The sequence below is a fragment of the Paramormyrops kingsleyae genome, chromosome 23 (assembly GCF_048594095.1).
Source record: "Paramormyrops kingsleyae isolate MSU_618 chromosome 23, PKINGS_0.4, whole genome shotgun sequence".
NCBI classification, from domain to species: Eukaryota; Metazoa; Chordata; class Actinopteri; order Osteoglossiformes; family Mormyridae; genus Paramormyrops; species Paramormyrops kingsleyae.
In genome coordinates this window covers 12,886,038-12,905,286 of record NC_132819.1, presented here as the reverse complement: position 1 = coordinate 12,905,286, position 19,249 = coordinate 12,886,038, and the positions used below count along the sequence as shown (strand labels likewise).

At 45.2% G+C, this 19,249-nt stretch overlaps 1 protein-coding gene across 5 annotated transcripts; it reads left to right on the top strand.

The window, feature by feature from the left end:
- The first annotated feature begins 1,738 nt into the window (after positions 1 to 1,738).
- LOC111843987 (uncharacterized) lies at positions 1,739 to 18,180 on the top strand. 5 transcript variants are annotated; one of them, XM_023812042.2, is made up of 19 exons: positions 1,739 to 2,086; positions 6,302 to 6,580; positions 6,980 to 7,048; positions 7,337 to 7,357; positions 7,631 to 7,794; positions 8,522 to 8,630; positions 9,885 to 9,989; positions 12,966 to 13,088; positions 13,326 to 13,453; positions 14,332 to 14,459; positions 14,728 to 14,900; positions 15,309 to 15,759; positions 15,918 to 16,032; positions 16,121 to 16,204; positions 16,307 to 16,357; positions 16,460 to 16,553; positions 16,707 to 16,785; positions 17,066 to 17,310; positions 17,483 to 18,180. In XM_023812042.2, the coding sequence occupies exons 1-19, from the start codon at positions 2,029 to 2,031 to the stop codon at positions 17,491 to 17,493; spliced, it is 2,487 nt and encodes an 828-aa protein (XP_023667810.1). In that variant the 5' UTR covers positions 1,739 to 2,028; the 3' UTR covers positions 17,494 to 18,180. The 5 variants fall into 5 exon arrangements, with proteins under 5 accessions (XP_023667810.1, XP_023667809.1, XP_023667811.1 ...); XM_023812041.2 differs by having other exon boundaries at positions 16,118 to 16,204; XM_023812043.2 differs by lacking the exon at positions 7,337 to 7,357 and having other exon boundaries at positions 16,118 to 16,204.
- Positions 18,181 to 19,249: the final 1,069 nt, after the last annotated feature.

The following is a 19,249-nucleotide window of genomic DNA, read 5'->3' as shown; positions in this document are numbered from 1 at the left end:
AGCTACCAGATAATCAGAGCTGTTACCTAACCAAAAGTCCTCCCGTCCACTAGAGGGAAGCAACTCTTACTTTTAATTCTCTCTGGAGTAGCTGTGGGTAGCACAGATTAGCAATGCTCTGTGTCATGCCTCTAGGGTTGTGGGGTTTGAATCCCACCTCCAGTCTGTATGGCGTTCTCTCCATGTTCACACGGGTTTTGTCCAGGTACTTTGGTTTCCTCCCACAGTCCAAAAGCATGTAATCTAATTGACATCTCTACATTATCCATAGTGAGCATGCGCCTCATGATGTGCTGGCATTCTGTCCAGGGTGTGTACCTCAGACTTCATAGTGCCCTACGCTCCCTGGAATCCGCTCTGCCCTCCATCCTTGTTTTCCATCCTGTCTCAGCTCAGGTTAGATTCCAATCTCGGATTGTCTCTCATCGTCTGGCCCCGGAGGTAATGGAGTCCTCAGTGCATTGAGCACCGCAGTTTCTCACTATTCCAGCTTTGCGTAACAGGACAGGCCGACAGCACTGTGTCCTGATTGTGAAACCTGACACCGCGAGACAGTCTCCATGCAACTTTCAGTCACACTAAGTTGTTCATGCTATTCCAGCTATGATGTGAAGCAATCTGATTGGCTGTGGACCTTTTGGTCTGAAGTGGCCATACAGTTGTTTGTGAGCATCTACTCGATGATGTATGCCTGTCTAGGGACACAGCAGTAACAGTAAGTGTACAGTAGCACAATTCCTCTTTCTGGCTGGATGCTGCGAGAGACAAAACGAGTGACACTGGTACAGATCTGAGCTCACAAAGAGCTCCTTCATGGCTCTGCTCTAACCTCCCTGCCCAACAGACAGAGAGAGTTTTCTGCTTGCGGGGTCGTGATACAGGAACATGCAGATCCTGAGGTCTGCAGTACCGCAGGTCTATGTGATGATACTGTCTTATGACCGGTGTAGGTTATTTTTGAACATAATCTACAGAACAGACCTGATACAGATCGTGTCCTCTGGGAAACACAAATGAACTTGTTTACAAGTCACTTTATGCCAATGAATATGAAAACATTGTTATTTGGCAAGTGGGGAGAGGGATTATCTAACCTACCCCCCCCACCACCTTCACCAAGTTATATTCAAAGTATGACTGAATACATTTCAAGTATTACTATCTGTTTTATTACATATTTCGCAAAAATCTGCTATCCTATGGATTATCTTCATTATCCTGAATGGTATCTGTTTAACTGTTCAGTTGATCCTGATAGCATCTATTTACTGGAACTTTCTACAGATTTGTTCAGATGTTATCTATGAACATCAGAACAAAGCATGAATGATGTGTTCTGAGGACAAAAATCCATATCATCTGATAATCTGTATAACCCATTTCAGGTGTGAAAAACTGGGAGAATGCAACGAGTGACATTTTAACATATTTTCGGTGACAGCCTTTTAATTTGACTTCAAGGCAGCAACGGGATTCTTAGGGATTCTTAGGAGGACTGAACTATCCCGGAAAACAGGGAGTTTAATCACATTCCATCAGAATTTTACTTAAAATAAGACCCCTAAAATACAAGAACGAAATGCGGTGTTATATATCGAATGCAGAGTATACTAATTGAGTATATTTATAATTTGTTTTCACCTTGGGGTAATATTTTAGAAATTTAAAAAATATGAACGTTACCCCCCTGGTGCACTTGGTTCAGCCTACTTAGGGACCAAAATCCTAAGGCTCAGAAACCGAACATCAGCTGTTGCCCTGTATTGGGCATCGACGGCTGCGTCTTGGCTAAGTTTTATTAACGCTGTGCTGTCGCAAAATCAGAAATTCGTGATCACATGTGTCACTCATTATAATTCTCAAGTTACAATTAATACGACAAATTTAATATTTTTAATATTCAAGTATTGCAGTTGCCTTAATAATATCCAGCTCATTTCGTTTTATACGGCGGGGTTAAAGCGACTGTTTCTCCGATTCAGAGTTGGAGGAATGTTTCCAGCTGGATAACGTGGAGTGGAGAAGCGCATGATTTTAAAGATGGATTGCACAGCTTTCAAAGGCAATTCTGAAAAGGCTGCGGATCGTAAGTTATCTTTCACATTTGATATACGTTTGATCGCCGTTGCGAATTCGTTCTCCCGCATGAATAATTCAGAAAGAAGTGTCCTTGATTAAATCATTTAAATTGGAATGACCTCTTTCGTCTTTCGCAGCATGTCAATGTCATCGAAATCACTGAGAATATTTATGTAAAATCTGTAGTCCGTGTATGGATAGAATTACTAACTGACATACCTTTATATTTTATCTCAAACCTTGCATTTTCAAGATTTTAACCTGACTGCGTAGTTGGAATTGTCACCAGACGTGTCCCCAAAGAAATGTACGAGAGGCAGTTGCATTGCGTGTAGAAGTAACCTTACAAACGTTTCCCTTAATTACAGTCTAGAGTATCTCTACTAAATAAAGCATGTTCTCTCTCGTCCACGATAACATTTTATTGTAATTACTTTTTTATTGTAACATTAAGATTGATGCATCCAGATTTTTTTTGCCTGTAGACTACTAGATTTCCCTTACGGAAAAGAGAAAGTGAAATCCAAGTCTTTTTCATAAATACATTTCCGTTATTATTTAATAACATTACCCTGTTATTAACCCGGGGTATATTAACCAGTTAGTACATCTCCTGAAGATCAATCATACGTTTCCCACATCTGAAAAGCATACATCATTTCACATTGAAGGCGACTATAAACCCCTTTATCTAAGTTATTTTTACGTGTGTTCGTGTGTCTTACCAACTACGATTAAACGAGATGTAGAATCGAGTCGCGCCGGTTAAAGGTGGGAGTTCGACTGATACAGCCAGCTGTCTAAAATTACCGCAGCATGCAGAAGATCGCCATTTCAGAAACAACAATATACCCTGCTATGTATTTGCTAATGAATGGGTACAATGATAAAAATCATTAAAAAGGTAGCTTATTCCAATAGCTATTATTCTGTAAATATTTGTGATATATTGAGCAAAAAACCTGGAATTGTGACATATTTTTACCTGCCAAAAACGAGCAGACTGCTGCTCTCCCGGTGATCTCGGGAGAGAGAGAGCTCACACGTGACCAACATTCTGATTCTAATACGGCTGGTAGCGCCGGGCGCACTTCACCCAGAAAATGGATAAATCTGTGTCACCCTGCTGTACGATTTACCTCGGTCTTCACCTCCGTCTGCGTATGATGTTAGCGATGCACTAACTCGTAGAGAAACATTAAAACTGAGCACTGTGAACAGCATCCAACCATTGTGATCGGTGTAGTAAGCTTGACGTGCAAGTCACTGTCATTTGTTAAGAGTGTGGATCTGGTAATTACCTGATTACCATGTGTTTCAGCAGGGAAAACTGCAAACTGTGCTGGATTCAGGCCTCCCAGGACCGGAATTGGGGAATCGTGGTTTATTGGCATCATTCTTGTCATATATCCCTTAAAATCAACAGCACATGCTATCAGTGTTGAGGCGGTATTCATTCAGATAGTGCTTAAGAATCTTAAGAATTTCACATGATTTATTTATCAGTTGGCTGACCACAATTCATTCATGTTTGCAGATTTACTAAAACCAGCCAAGGTTGAGTAACAGCAACATGCCAATGGTATTTTTACAGGTTCTAGCAAAGCATCCACACATTTAATTGATTTCTTCTTAGTTACTTTTAATTTCATAACTAGCATCATTTTATACTGTATGTCTGTATACATATTAACAATATATGAAATGAACTCTGCCCCGAAGTGGTTTATCCTGGTCTCTGTTGCTTGTGGTCCTGACCCTCTGCTTCAGACTGGTTATCAGCTAGAGCTCATGTGTAAACTTGGACATAAATTATGGCAGGGATGGGGGTTGTAACCCCCCCCAATAATCAAAACCAGCCAATACAAACCCCCTGGACCCTCATAAATGAGGGGAGATTTCAACCCCGCAGTGCTCAACCCAAAGTTATGCCCTTGGGTGTAAATATTGGTTATGGAGGCTGATGGAGACTGGGAAGTTCTCTCTGTCTCTACTCTGTCTGGATTCTCCACATTCTCCTTTCGGATCATTTCATTGATTTTCTGAGTAGGAGAATCCACATTTATTGTGGAAAGCAGACTTGTCCTTTCATCCTCCTGTAATGGGCTGAAAATGGTAACTAGCAAGATTTGTATCTCTTGGGACTCTTTTTGTCTGAATGTTGGCATTTAAATGCACCTAGACAAATCAAAAGGGTCCAGAGGGAATCATGCTGTGTTAGGATCAGGGGACGCATGCTACTGATGTTGTGCACAGAAGAACATACAAGAATACAGCCAGTTAACCTGAGCGACACACGAATTGGGTTTGCAGAGACAGCGACAGCAGCATGTAATGAAAACTGAAGGGGTTAATTATTTCTGTCGGTTCGTTAGGAATTTTGGAGATTTGCTAGAAAATATTAATTGGCCTGTATTATGCTCTTTCGGTTTTTCCCTTTACTTTAGTGTGCTATATAGCTTTATGGGCATGTAAATGGCCTGCAGAGTCTGAAAGGTCCAAAGTATATGCCAAAGGAAGTAACTCTCACCAGAGAAACCACTGTTCTCTAATCTGCCTGAAACATGTTGTTGGAATTCCAGCCCTTACTTCCGCGACATGGTGAGGTCACTTCGTAACAAAATCCTTATTGGCTGCCTCCCTGCAAGCGTCTGTCAGCAGACTGCAAGACAGGGGCAGAAAGCACAGGGCAAGCTGACCAGTCAGAGCACACTGGGGGGGTGGGACTTAAAACTCTAACAGAGCGTTTCAGACATAAGGTGAATAGAGGTGTACGGTATGAGAAGAATAATGTGTTTTTGAAACATTAAAGCATGGAAATCTGTTGAAGTAGAAAATAAAATTATGAATAATGAAAATGAGCAGAATAGGGCCCCTTTAAAGTTTGTTTTGGCCAAACGAGGGACAAAAAGACTAAGTGTGTTTCCCCAGGGAAATATGGTGAGATGGTACTGTATCTCTGGTGAAAGAGAGAAAAGGGGAGGGGTGAAGGAAGGATTCTCACACTGATGGTACTCCGATTTTCCTCCAGTAAAGCTATTGATACCGTAATATGACAAGACATGTTACATCTGTATGTTTATGGAGTTTGGGCTGAATACCTCAGAAAGTTCTAATTGAGATGTTAAGACATGATGTTTGTTCAGCACAATACAGAGTCAGCATGCGATACTGACCCTGGGGCAAGTGGCAGGCTGCTCGGCAATGACAAGCAGCCCGACTGTCGCTCAGAATGAGAGTAGGAGGTCCCATCTGGCTTGAGGTTTGTCTAACATGGCCTACTTTTCATCAGTCTGACGCTGCCGGATATGTATTCTCTGGTGCGACACTGGGAGCGGCTCCTTCCTCTCACAATTCCCCTTCATGCAGACCGCATACCCGCCCACATACTATCTGTCCTTCTGGTTGACCCAGTTCCCTTCAGTTGCCAGCTCAATCCCCAGATTCTGACTGCTGTCCCCACAAACCCACCTCTGAATTTTACATTTACGTTATTTAGCAGATGCTTTCATCCAAAGCGATGTACAGGTAAGGAGCAGAGATCAAGGCCAGCCGGTGTCCCTTGAGCAATTAGGGTGAAGGATCTTGCTCATGGGCGCTGTGGTGACTTCACTCTGCCAGCCACGGGCTCAAGGTCATTTATCCCTGAAGGCCATTTACTCTCTGTTTATTTCATATTGCACTGGGGTTAATCTCTTCCCCTTTTAGTCTCATATTTCAATCTATTTTCTACTTATCTATTTAAACCTGGATTAGTCTAGTCTGTACTTTTTGTCCTTTATTTGAAATATTTGACATATTTATAGCCTGGACTCACAGGGGGGGGTCACTCTGCGTGTTTTCTGCACCGTCACTTGCAGTGACTCACACAGACTCTCGCTCGGCGTGTGACGGCGATGCCGACAGTGTCTCACGCACGCAGTGTTTCGCAGTGCCCGTCACAGTGTCTTTCACGCTGCCTTGCACTGGATAGCCAGAAGGCAGGGCCCAGTCGAGTGTCTGCACCTCGGAGAATCGCAGTGGTATGGGACAACTGTCAGTGAACTCATAGAATAATGGGGTTTGCCTTGGAGGGGGCTGCATGCATTAGACTGAGGGGTTTTGCCCTCTAGAAAACAGCTGTCAGCTTCAAAGCCTCGGTAAGCTTTGTTTAAGTAAAAAAGGAGGAGCCGGCTTCACTGCTATTTTCTATGTTAGAGTTTTTCACTCTCCCCCCCATCAGTGCTCCCATCTGGACCGGAGATGAGCTCTAAGCAAAAGCAAGCAGAGCCACATGACCTCCCGAAAACAGCCGAGAGTTCAGACACACACTCCCTGCCCCAAACGGACTGTCATGTGATCAAGGACTGCTCTGCAAGCAAAGGCAAAGTGGCGAAAAAGGACTCGGTCAAGACTGACGGCGCCCCCACCCTTCAAACACACCCCGCCAAAGCACACGAGGATCCAGCCCCAGACGCAGGGCCTCTTCCTGAAACTACTGACACCCCGCCGGCGAAAAACGGTACGTCTGTTCACTGACCCCCAGCCCATGACAGTCACCCTAACCTCTCCTTTAAGTATTTTAACTCATGGAAAATTAATCCTTAAAAAATCAGCGTAGCATATATATATATGTGAGATTGCGTGAAAACAGATCATTATTGGTCAGCCAAGCTTCAAACTCCACCCCCTTCTTTACATTAATACCCTTCCATTTATGAATATTCGATATCCCATAGCAATATAATCAAATAAAAAAGCCAAACCCCGTAAGTTCTGCATGCTGATTGCTGGAGCTGAGGTCAGTCATTTATTGATCTGTTAGGGTGCTTTAGCTTCACTGTAGCCCACGTGGGCAGAGCTAAGAAATGTAGTCATGAACGTAACCTGCAAATGAGATGCATCGTCTCTCTCTGTGCAGAGGCCGTGAAAGCTGACGAGAGACACAGGCTGGCCAGGCAGAGGAGAGAGGAACGGGCCAAGCACATCGGTGAGCTAATGACACGGGAGGAATGACTGCTTTTAGCGGTGATGTCAGTCGTTAACTGGATGCTCATGAATTAATCACTATTGACACTGAATGTGACCCTCTCCACTTATTTCCCTCTAATAATTACAGCTGGGAAACATGTTACTAAGCAGCTCTTCCTGACTCCCTTACTGCGCCTAATCTGCATTACCATGTGACTTCCTTACCTGCATTGCCATGTGACTGCCTTACCTGCATTGCTATTGGTCCACTTGCATGATTGACAGTGTCTCCTATCTCTGTCTGCAGAGGAGCGTAGCCAGCAGCAAGGTAAGAAGCACAGTGCAGTTTGCAGATAACGAGATAGTTTCTCATTCATTTCGCATTTTTTATACTTCTTTATTGTAATCTGTCTGTCTGTCACTCTTGTCTTGCTTGATTAGTACTGACTTGCTCAGCACGCCTGTTGTAGGGCTGCTCAAAAGCTAATTCTGCTTCCATCTCTCTAACTGTAGAGCTCACTCCATCCTCCATCCATAGACAGCCAGGCATGTCCTTGTGCTACAGACACAAGCAACAGTCCTGTGTTCTCTCCCGCCTCAGCTGCCAAAAGAGCCTACTGGCTGGAGAAGGAGGAGAAGGCGCGCCGCCTAAGGGACCGGCAGCTGGGGGAGCGACGGAGGAAGCTGGAGGATCAGCGTCTGCGGGCAGAGAAGCGACGAGCCGTATTGGAGGAGAAGCAGCGGGAGAAGCTGGAGAAGAACAAGGTGGGGGAACTGAAGAGAAGGTGTCACAGAGCTGAGGAGGAGGTGTCACAGAGCCAAGGAGTGTCAGGGAGCTGAGGAGGAGGTGTCACAGAGCTGAGGAGGAGGTGTCACAGAGACAAGGAGTGTCAGGGAGCTGAGGAGGTGTCACAGAGCTGAGGAGGAGGTGTCACATTGCCAATGAGTGTCAGGGAACCGAGGAAGAGGTGTTAGGGAGCTGAGAGGGAGGTGTCAGGGAGCTGAGGAGGAGGTGTCACAGAGCTGAGGAGGAGGTATCACAGACCCAAGGAGTGTCAGGGAACCGAGGAAGAGGTGTTAGGGAGCTGAGAAAGAGGTGTTAGGGAGTTGAAAATGAAGTATCGGGGGGCTGAGGAAGAGGTGTCACAGAGCCAAGGAGTAGTAGCTGAGAAGGAGGTGTCAGGGAAACAGCGACAGGGTCTGGCTGACTGAATACTGTACGTTGAATGGGGAGATGGGGGAAGTTTGCTGAACCACAGACCTCACAGTGAGATAGGGTCAGTACCAACAGCAGCCAAACAGCAGCAGTGAAACTGGACACCTAGAAGCTTCTGAATTACATATGAAAATAGGGGCCTTAAGCAAACCCCTTTGTGCTGAGCTACATGTACGCTGCCCAATGGAGATGTTAGCCCCAGGTTGGGTGAGTGGTTGATTTTCAGTGCGCATGGTGGCTGTATGTGACTCTCTCTTTTTCCGGGCCATCCTTCAGGCTCGCTACGAAGCAGCGGTGAAGAGGTCTGTGAAGAAGACCTGGGCGGAGATCCGGCAACAGAGGGGGTCTTGGGCTGGAGGCCTGAACCAGAACTCTCGGAGGGAAAGTGAGTCCCACAGCGGTGCCGGAGCTGGAACGGCTGAGAGGGGCTCGCTGCTGCTGGAACTGGAATAGCACCACAGCATTCAGAACCACTCAGAACACCTCAAAGTTGTCCCACCACAGTCATTTCTACACTCTCTACACTCCCTCTCTAGTGTATCCACCTTTACTCTGCACTATTAATTTATGGTACACTCCGCATCAGTTAATTGGTTAATGGTGCAATCTGTCTCAACCCTCTGCAGCCACTTAGTGGTACACTCCACTTTCTCCTGTCCAGCAATCAATGGTGTACTCCCCTAGTCAGTCATATTGTACCTTTTACCTGATACTCCCGCCCCACTGTCACCTGTCCAGCTTGTTATTGGCCAACCCTTCCTACCCCTATGAAACCGGCCAATGGTATGTTCCGCTTTTGTCTGTCTAGTCGGTCTGTGGCAAAAGGCAAACTTTCATATACATCTGTCCAGACAGGTTTCCTAGTACTTACTGGTTATTATTGTGTTTTATTTGGAAGCTGGTGGGTTGGTGTCTCAGCACATTCTTCTTGGGAGTGTCTGCATGGAATATGAGGGTGTTAAAGTAAAAAAGATTAAAGGAAAATACAGGATTTGTCTTAAGTTTCCATAAAGGATAATCCCTTGGCTTCAAGATGGGTGATTGTGTCTTTGATAGAGCTCGCTGATCTTCAGCTTACTCCCGTAAATCCCAGTTTAAGTCACCTCCCACCACTGCCTAGTCCTCAGCGTTACGAAACAAGAGCTCATATAGTAACTTGTAGTCTGTAGTTGTGTCCGTCTGTGATCGCATTTTGGGCCTCTTGGTCTGTAATGGTGTTTTGGATCTTTCACTCTGTAATGGTGTTGGGCCTCTCAGTCTGTAGTTGTATGTTAGACCTCGTAGTCTGTTAGGCTTTTGGTCTTTAATTGTGTGTTGGGCCTTTATGCACCATGAGGTTGGTCTTGCAATCTTTTGGTCTTCCTGGGCAACTGTTGGCAATTGGCTTCGTGGTCTGTGGTTGTGTATAGAGCCTCTTGGTCAGCAGGTGGTGATTTGAGTCTGTGATTGTGTGTCGAACTTACTGCCCTGTGTCCGAAATGGGGCGTTGCCTTGGAAACACACCACTCTTCTGTGAGGGTCCGTTAGCCAAGAGCCCCGTTTCAGATCACCTTGGAGGGAAACCCCAGTCCCTGGCCCCCTCAAAGGCAAGGCCCACCTTGTGAACTATGTTGAACCATGTTCGTTCTCCCTGGTGCAGGTAGATGCTCAGCATCGATGGTCAACTTGACGAAACAGGTGGACTCAGTTATTAGCAAGAGGCTGTCGAAGTCCTCTGCCACCCTGTGGAACTCTCCCTGCCAAAGTAAGAAGCCCCACCCCTCAACAAGCCTCGTCATGTCTCCGCCCCCCAGGCCTGTCCCCGGCTCTCACTGTTTTCCTGTCGTTTGCAGTCGCCTGCTAATCACCACCCCACCTGTCCTCCTGGCCATCTTGGTTTCATTTTCTACCCTTGCATTTGGACCTACCCTGAGAGTCTTTGGATTCCATATTGTCACGTGTCTACATTTCTCCGCTGCACGTGCTGATTTACCATCCCGACCCCTCTGTACCGAGCTGAGGAGGTTGTGGGTGTCTACTGAGCTTGTGAAAAGTCAGCAAATCCGCACCGGAGGCTGTGCACTGGGCAGCCCACACTCAAACAATGCGTAGGTTCACTTCATTCTAGGGAACTAGGGCACCAGAGGAAATTTCAAAAACAGCTACCAGTTAGTGTGCAAGGCACCACAGCTACAGAGCTTCTTACCATTAAGGTGGAAAACAGCGTGGCTGTACAGTTCAATTAATAAAAAGGTTTTTCTTTTTATGTGTGTTGCATTAAAAAAATGCACATTTGATGTAAGGGAAATGCACTGAGACATGTCTGCAATATTATTAGTTTTAGCAAACTCCCCAGACAAAGAGATTTTGCCGGATCCTGGCAGTCCAATCCCTGTGCTGGGTTCATTACAGACAAGCTTTTAATGAACTAGCTTTGATTAAATATTCATTATGAATATCATTCAGGGTAATCATGCATAATCATAAATCACAATAAATACCCAGGCCCATTCGGTCTCATGTGAAACCTCCATGATGTAGTTCTCAGTCTGAGAACAGGCTGCAAATGACTGGCTGATGTGGGAACCAGTCAGAGTAAGAAAACCTTGGATAAAGACCTCAAAAAATGTAAAGCTGGTATTATCTATTGAAGTTATTCTACTCTGCTAATGGAACGCAGACAATAAAATAATATTGTTAAATCATAATAATAATAGTATTGGAAAAAAACATCTATTATCATACATGTTTTATTTATTCAATACTTAGAGTATTGTGTCTGAGGATTTTGGAGACTAAGTATAGTCCAAAAATTTAACTGAGTGACTGACTTCTGAACTGATTACATGTTATTTAATTGTAAAAAAAAATACAATTTGAGTCTCATGCTGCCTTCAAGTCCTACTCGGAAGATCTGACTAGGGAGTTGGGAAATTGTAATTACGACATGACGTGTGTTCAAGTGGTTAAGTCGGAGCAAAATGGAGGAGATAAGACAGCTACTTTTTGTTTTGCTATATTTTTCGTTTCTCCAACGCCAAAACAATTTCTTAGCTTTAACTGAACTTTTCGTAAACCCTTGCTCAGGCAGCAGGAAGCTGAACAGCTACATATCAGATATTGAGCCAAAAACCTATAGTTCTTTATTCACCATTTAATAACAATCTCCTCAACATTCTAAACAATTTGGAGTTTTTAATGACACACTACATAAAATTTACTACTTCCAAACTAATTTGCCTTTTACAGTGGGGCTATCCATTGCCTCCACCATGAATGTTGTAATGACACGCCCCCAACTCGGGAACTTGGGGGTCAAAGTAAACCTCGAATTTCCCACTGGTAAATACGACTGTGTAGTAGCATTCATCTGCTCTCATCTCGTATTTACGTTTTTTTTAGTTACGTATTTTTCCGACATGACTTGAAGGCTGGGTTATTCATTTATGAAGGCATAGCCTTCCACAATTGGTCAAGGTCTCCGGTCAAATTTAAAGGCTACAATTTGTAGGCAGGGGAGCCAATGACATGTTGGCTGTTTGTGTATTTGCTGAGCAAGCGTGGGACCCCCTAGATGCAAACCAGCACTGCAGTAATCCCTGCTTAGTCTCCCACTTGGAGTGTAAGATAACGATGACATTCATACACCCTGCTGATGCTCATTAGACGGTTTAATGGCTGGGCCATTATTGCGGGGGCAGCAGAAACCAACATTGCTAATTAATGTTGGATCATTACTGCAGATTGACCAATGCTGAAGCTTTTTTTGCAGTTTCAATGGAGACCAACATGATTACATGATGCTGGATGACTGATGCTGTTTGAAGGGAAACCAGCATGTCTAATCAATGTTAGACCATTACTGCAGATCCCACAGAATAGGGAAGCATTCCATAATTTTGCTTCTCTGCTTAGAGACGGTCCACAATCACCAGCCGACCATGACCCTGATGGGAAGGAAAACAGTTTCAACTAAAAATGACGAGAACCACTGGAACCACCGGGATTTGGAAATATGGAAACAGATCAGTAGAGACCTATGAAAGTGACTTCCCCAAAGTCTAGGTGTCATTACAACCACAGAAGGCCTGGATGAAGATGATGATGATAATTTGACTGGGTACATCTCGTGAAGGCCCCGGAAAATGAACGCTAAGACAATATAAGAGGAGTGACTACTGGAGGTGATGCATGCTGGGAAATTGCTGGCTAGCTGGTGTGTATTGGTTAGGCAGCTAAAGGTTCACCGTATAGGCTGCAGAGGTGACAGTGCAGGTGGAGATGGTGGTATTCACCAGGTCACAGCCTTGGGACAGGCAAACAGCCATGCGCTGGATATCGTTTGCATGGCATCGGTGCCATTCGTCCGCCTCAGTCGACGGTGAGTGCCCTCCTGTGTACACGAGGTGCACCTGTGGTTACCGTGCACTATGGTTTGCTGCCGGCCTCACTGATACAGCCCCTTCATCGTTAGTGATACAGGAGACGGGTCCATACTGTTGGGGATTGGAGGCAGAAACCTTTAACATCCCATTTCTTAGCTCCGTGTAGATGGTTGGGGGGGGGGGGGGGGTCGGTGGATGTCGCTGTACTGCACTGTGTTGGTGGGAACTGGTGTAAGGGGGTGCTGTTTGTGCTGTATGGGTTTGTCTCTGGCCAGCTTGTGGGTCTCTTTACTCGTTTGTTTAGCAGAGGCGGGATGCGAATGTGTGCTGGTACTGAGAGCGCCCTCTTGTGTCAGCCCGCAGTCGGCAGCTCAGCCCGTGGGAGGCCAGCATTGTGGAACGCCTGATGAGACCGACGCTGTCTTTTCTGGCACGGAGTCGTAGTGCCACCACTCTGATGAGCAGCACCCTGGGGGCCCGTGAGTAGCAGTCGCTCTCTGTCTCAGGGACACTCGTTGCCACCCCCCCGAAGCCCTTTACTCCCCAACTCCTGCTCCACAGCCGCCAAGCCCCACGCTTGGTGCAGACCCTGGAACATGATTGTAGGGCCCCTAATCCTCCCATTGTTTATCTTCCTAGTTCCTAGTCCTTGGCCTGTTCCTCTCTACTTTTGTATTTGAGTGTATAGAGTCTAACATCTCCTGATTCCCATCTAGACTCACCTGCAGGATTCAATTCACCACTATCAACCTGTGGTGCGCAGCGTTCCCAGCGTTCCCAGCGTTCCCAGCGTTCCCAGGTGTCAGCCAGCACACCTAACATTGCCCCCCGCATGCAGGACTCAGTGAGTCTCTCTCTCATCACTTCTCCTGAACAACTGTAATAGACCCTAGCTTTGTGTCGAGGAACTCATGGGGTGAATTAACTACTAGTCTTCCTTTACTGGTAGCATACTGTAGAAACCCTGAGGGGGATCTCATGAGCTACAGTACTGTGCAAAAATCTTAGGCAGCCAAAGAAAATGATGTTTAAATGATCTTTTCGCTGGTGTAAAACGATGCTATCATGCCTGTCAATGTGTGTTTGCTTAGCCATTTCAGACCCTCTGCTTCAGTCACCCCATCCAACAACCGTAAAATACACCCATGTATTTTTTCACTCGACCACTAGCACACCTCGTATAGCTAATGAATAACTCTGACTTTTTTTTAACTAATTAAGCTAATTAATTAATGGAATGGCTGTGCTGCTCCTGCTGAGAGATTTGGGAACTGAAGCAGTGTTCATCTAGCCATCCAAAAAGATAGCAGCAACTTTTTACAGATCAGAAGAAAGATGCCTTATATATTGTATATAATTTGTTGTGTTTTGTTGTATTGCATCGTACCAGAGAAACACCACCTGCTGGAAACAAATTCCTTGTGTGTGCCACACACGCACTTGGCCAATGAACCTGATTCTGATTCTGAAATTCTTGCTAGTTTTTATTGTATTACTGTTCATATTCATTTGATCTAATGTTAAATTGTGTTTTTGTTCTGAGCAAAAGTGCACATAGTACCCAGACAAATAGCTTTAAACATTTCTTTTGACTGCCTAATACTTTATCACAGTAATTAAATCGAATTTAGATATCATTGTTGACACACCACAGCACACAGTACTGTACCTATTGGGCTTTTTGCAATGTCCCCTTTATCTTGTTTGCTTTCTGTATCAAAGATGGAAAGGAGACGAAAAGAAAAGAAAGACAAGGAGAGAGAGAATGAGAAGGAGAAGAATGCGCTCTCAAAGCAGAGCCTGAAGATGAGACAGTCCATGCCCAGCTTAAAGCCCAGGACTCAGCCCAGGTACCGGCTGGCACAGGACTTGTCTCTGAACAGACCTGACCAATCAGAACACAAATGTGAACAAGGACACCATCTGTCAGTGAAGAGTCACACGGACCCCCAGGGGGTCTTTAGCTGAGAGAGACACGGTGCTAGCTGATGTTTACAAAGACAGGAGGTTTATGTTTATTTTCTCAGCCAACTTCCTTTGGGATTAATAAAGTTTCTGTCTGTCTGTCTGTCTGTCAAACACCAATATGCACTATTACCCTCTACCCTCCATAAACAGCCCCGACTCCTCCAGAACCATATCCAAACCGAGTGGATCAGAGACCCCCGCTGGCTCCAAGACGCACCCCAGGAGAGCCAAGACACCCGCTCGAGTGCCACCAAGAGCAGCCTCCCCCGTCACTGGTGGGAAAATGAGAGTGTCACGCCAGCCTGTAACTACTGAGAAGAAAGGTATTTTAATGAAGAGGCCAGGCTGTCAGATAATGACTCCTCTAGCAGTGTGATCTCAAAAAAGATCAGATGGAATGTGATGATCGACCTGTTAGCCAATCAGGGGTGTCGACTGCATTTCCATGTCTGTCATATGATGTGAAGGAAAGATCAGTCAGGCAGGGATGTGTCTCAGAGCACCATGTGTCACTAACAAAATGACTGAAGTATTACAAATCACAGAGCACCATGCTGGAAGTCCCTTCTGTTATTGTTTCTGCTCTCCGAGCTTTTATGTTTCACGCTTTTCCCCACTCAGCTCTGGTTAAAGGTTCTTTGGATTTTAACTGATTTCTCTTGCTGGTGTTTAAATGTTTAATGTCTCTTTGATCTGCTCTAGATGTCCCAATGGCCTCATCTCTTTCACAGGCTCAGCTGGCGTTCCTGCCATCGTCGTTTCTTCTGCCTTGGCCACACCCCTTTCAAAAAGCACACCAGTCATAGCTGCTGCTCAAAAGCAGCCTTCGTCGGTCCCAAAGCCTCACTCCACGGTCAAACTAATCACAGTTGCCGATACTAAAAAGGCCCCACGAACCACCATCCAGATGAAGGCACTGTCCCAGAGTACACCAATCATAACTCCCACTCCGAAACAAACTCCTCCCACCATTAACCCAGCCACACCCCTCTCCCTCAGCCAACCAGTCCAAACTCCCAGCCCTAAGCAGGCCTCAGCAGAGTCCACTCCCCCCCATACCTCAGCTGCACCTGGCAGGTTCAGCGCTGGAACCACAGACCCAGAAGAAGCTGCGCGGAGCCTGACGGAGAAACGACGACAGGCCCGTGAGCAGAGGGAGAGGCAGGACCAGGAGCAAGGCCGGTCAGCACACAGGGCATGGCTGCCGGGGCATCATTAGGGCTGTTGCTCCTAGCTTATGCACAACCCCAAGCAACGCGGCGGGTGCATGATGAGCAGCTTGTCTGACATGTGACAGCTTTGCTTTTGCGCGGCTCTGATGGTCCACGCTTGCTGTCTAGGCCAGAGTGTCAGGAGCCGGCAGTGAAGGAGGCGCAGGAGGGGGATACACAAAAGCGAGGCGAAGCTCGGTCAGTGGAGACACCAGTGATGGAGCAGACACAGCAGCAGAGGCAGGTGAGTACTGCAGGGAGAAGCCATGTCCGACTCAGGCAGAAGCTAACTCGCGTTGATGCTCGCTAACCACCAGTGCTGCTGACAGCAGGAGGACTCTGCAGCCGAGGAAAGACGACTCGTCCGAGAGAGGCACTTCCAGAAGGAGGGACAGGAGCGCCTGGAGAGGAAGAAGGTCAATGCTGCCCGCAAATGCCCCCCCTGTGCTCCAGTGGTGGAGTGACTGTGCTTCCCTGCTGTTGCTGTCCCGCTCATGTCCTGTTTCTCTGCGTTGCAGCGTCTTGATGAGATCATGAAACGGACACGCAAACCCGACAGCGGGGAGAAGGTACGACTTCAGCAGACGCCGCTGCGCTTGGGTGATTTAGTGAACGTTTTGGACATGAATCCTCTCATCCTGTCCTGCGGATTTGTGTGCTGTTTTGGACAGGTAACCCCTGACCCTCCATCTCTGCAGACGGAGGACTCCTTGCAAGCCCCGGCCGACTGCGCAGATATGCAGGTGATCCAGGATAGTGGCACAGGTCAGTCAGTAGCAGGCTGGAGCAGAAATACAGGGAGCAGGATGTACTGAGCTACTTGATGCGTGAAAAAGCATGAAATCCAAGAGCTTGGAAGCCAGATTCACTGGTCTTCGAAAATGTAAAATGTGTTGGGATCATGTAATCTGTCCGCAGTGTTGGCAGGCGACCAGAAAGGCCCGACTGGTGTCAAAGATTCAGAAATGGGCCAAACACTGGAAAGCTTACAATACAGGTGAAATTAAGTTGTTTTACATTCTGTTGCTTTTGTAGGAATAGTAATCATACTGAATGATTCTAAGGTATACTGCTAAATCACCCTAAATATAGCTTGGTATAAAAACCAGTAGAAGCACTGATTGTTGTAATCGTAACAGTTTTTTCCAGTTCATTCCAGGTCAAATTTACTTTAAAAGCGTAAACATGTCATTCTGGGCTGTGTAGTAGCACATGCCTGAGGACAGGCTGCGTGTCTGCAGATAGAGGGCGCTGAAGATAACTGTGTTGTCTCCCAGCCCTGCCAACCGAGGTTCGGCCACAGTGATGAATGGCATCCAGACAGCCAATCAGAATGGACTCGCTGTCACAGCTGTGGCTTCTGAACTTGAGGAGATCGTCCATCTGTCGAATCACAACAACGCCAACAGCAGGGGGCCGGATAGATCAGAGACTGACATCCACAGCGAGCCAATATTAGTCTTCAAGGGCGGGTCTCCCTTCCTGATGAGGGCTAGCACCATGCAGCCGCAGCATGTGACAGGTGATTGGTCAGATTTTTTCAAACATAGTCATGAGGTGGTAGATACCAGTTGTAGATGCAGGACAGTGTGAAGTGGTCAAGTTTGGATATGTGTGCATCTTCATTTTGGTGTAATTCGTGGATCCATGCATGCACTCCCCTACTCTCTTGTCAAACTTTGTCACTCCTCCAGAAGTCCTCTAAGCAGTTGGAAGACAAACCTTCAAGAACACCAGCCCAAAAATGACGGATAGGCCGAACAGGAGAGAGCTTCCAGATTCACTCACAGACAAATGGATTCTCACAGAAGGTTCCTTGGAGTATTACTTGTAGAACAAAAAAAAAACACTGAATTGTTCTATGTCCAATTTCCTTATAAACATTACAGTGGAAGATTGTGTTACTATTTAACAGACAGAGTAATACAGTTAATAACCTGTGAGGAAATGCACAGATATTGGATTATTCTTGTTGTAATAATCATGATTACTGTTACAATGATAACAAAGTGTTTTTCATTTTGTCTCTAGTGCTTTAGTTATTTAAAGGGAAGGTATTCTGGGTGCAGTATAGGAATAGTGTAAGTGCCCATCATTTCCTTCACCTTGGGTCAGTATAATTAAGGCATACAGTATGTGGGGAAGTCTTGTCAGGAAGAATGAGAGATGCATCTTTTTAATGCCTTTTATGGATGAAAATTTTAGCCGAACTTAGTATGGTGAAGGACAACATGAAAGTCTCACCCAGTGATCTGCATGTGCAATGTATTTGTTAAAGTAATTTACTCATACTTTTTTAAATATTGTGCTGCTTAACCACAAATAACAGAAATTGTCTAATATAATTAAAAGTTAATGTGAACACTAAAGTAAAGTGGAAATCATGATTAGACTTTATTTTTTAAGAGTTTTCCTTTTGAACTTCCTCATATCTGCCAACTGGTTAGCCAGGACAAGGTCACCAAGCACCCAAGCCCACGGAGGAATGAGCACAAGAACAGGAGAGCACCATAGAGAGGATGTCATCCCATTACAAAACACAGAGGTTCAGAAACACAGCTAGGGGAAAACCTTACTAATACACAGCAGGGGTGGGATTTGAACACGCAGCTGTACAGGTGTGAGGCAATAGTGATATAGGGCAACCACAAACTCCACAGTGAAAAAAAATATATAAAGTGCATTTCTTCAGTTCTGATCTCTGCTTTTGATTTTATTGTTTACATTTACCTGTATAGTACACAAATGTGGCCTGATCTTGGTCAAATTTACACCATATACAACGGTTTATCTGAAATTTCTCTACCATTTTCATACAGCTAGGTATTCAGCTGGAGCAATTTAGGTTAGGTAACTGATATAGTAGTCAAATCCCTCTGGACTGGAAATGTTAGGGTCCTCAACCACAATAATTCCTGCTCTGATATGGGCTCAAAAGTCGTTTTTATATAATTTTTTTATGAGGCATATTTGTGTTCAATTTTTCGAGTCTTTTCTTAACTATAGATGACTTGAAAGATAAACATGAATTATTTCAGTTTAACATGAGTTTGAATGGGCCGTCTAATCAGTTTTGTTGACGGGTTTAATACTTTATAAAAAATCATGTCTATATCTCAGAAGGCGTTACGTTTACGCGTTGTATGTAACTATGTTACTGAATATATTTTCATGCTTTTCGAAATTAGAGGTAAAATGTCAACACACTATAAACATCGCAACACATCTCTTAATGCTTTAATTTTGACTGAAAGACTCAAACCGTTTTAATATAATGAACTGCTAGGAACGGTACAGATATTACAAGAACCGGTCCTTCGTTTTCTGGAATATTTTGTGTCTTCATACAGTCTGCTTATTTATCTATTAATTAGCCCTGTCCTTCGTAGCCCTGGGAGTATGACATACGCGTCCAAACCAATACATTAACATTTATAAAGTCATTTTATGTACCTAACTGG

Coding starts and splice junctions, on each gene's coding strand:
- LOC111843987 (XM_023812041.2), top strand. CDS start 2,029: ATGATTTTAAAGATGGATTGCACAGCTTTCAAAGGCAATTCTGAAAAG. Junction 2,087..6,301: donor TTCTGAAAAGGCTGCGGATC/GTAAGTTATCTT, acceptor CCCCCCCATCAG/TGCTCCCATCTGGACCGGAG. Junction 7,358..7,630: donor GGAGCGTAGCCAGCAGCAAG/GTAAGAAGCACA, acceptor CTCCCGCCTCAG/CTGCCAAAAGAGCCTACTGG.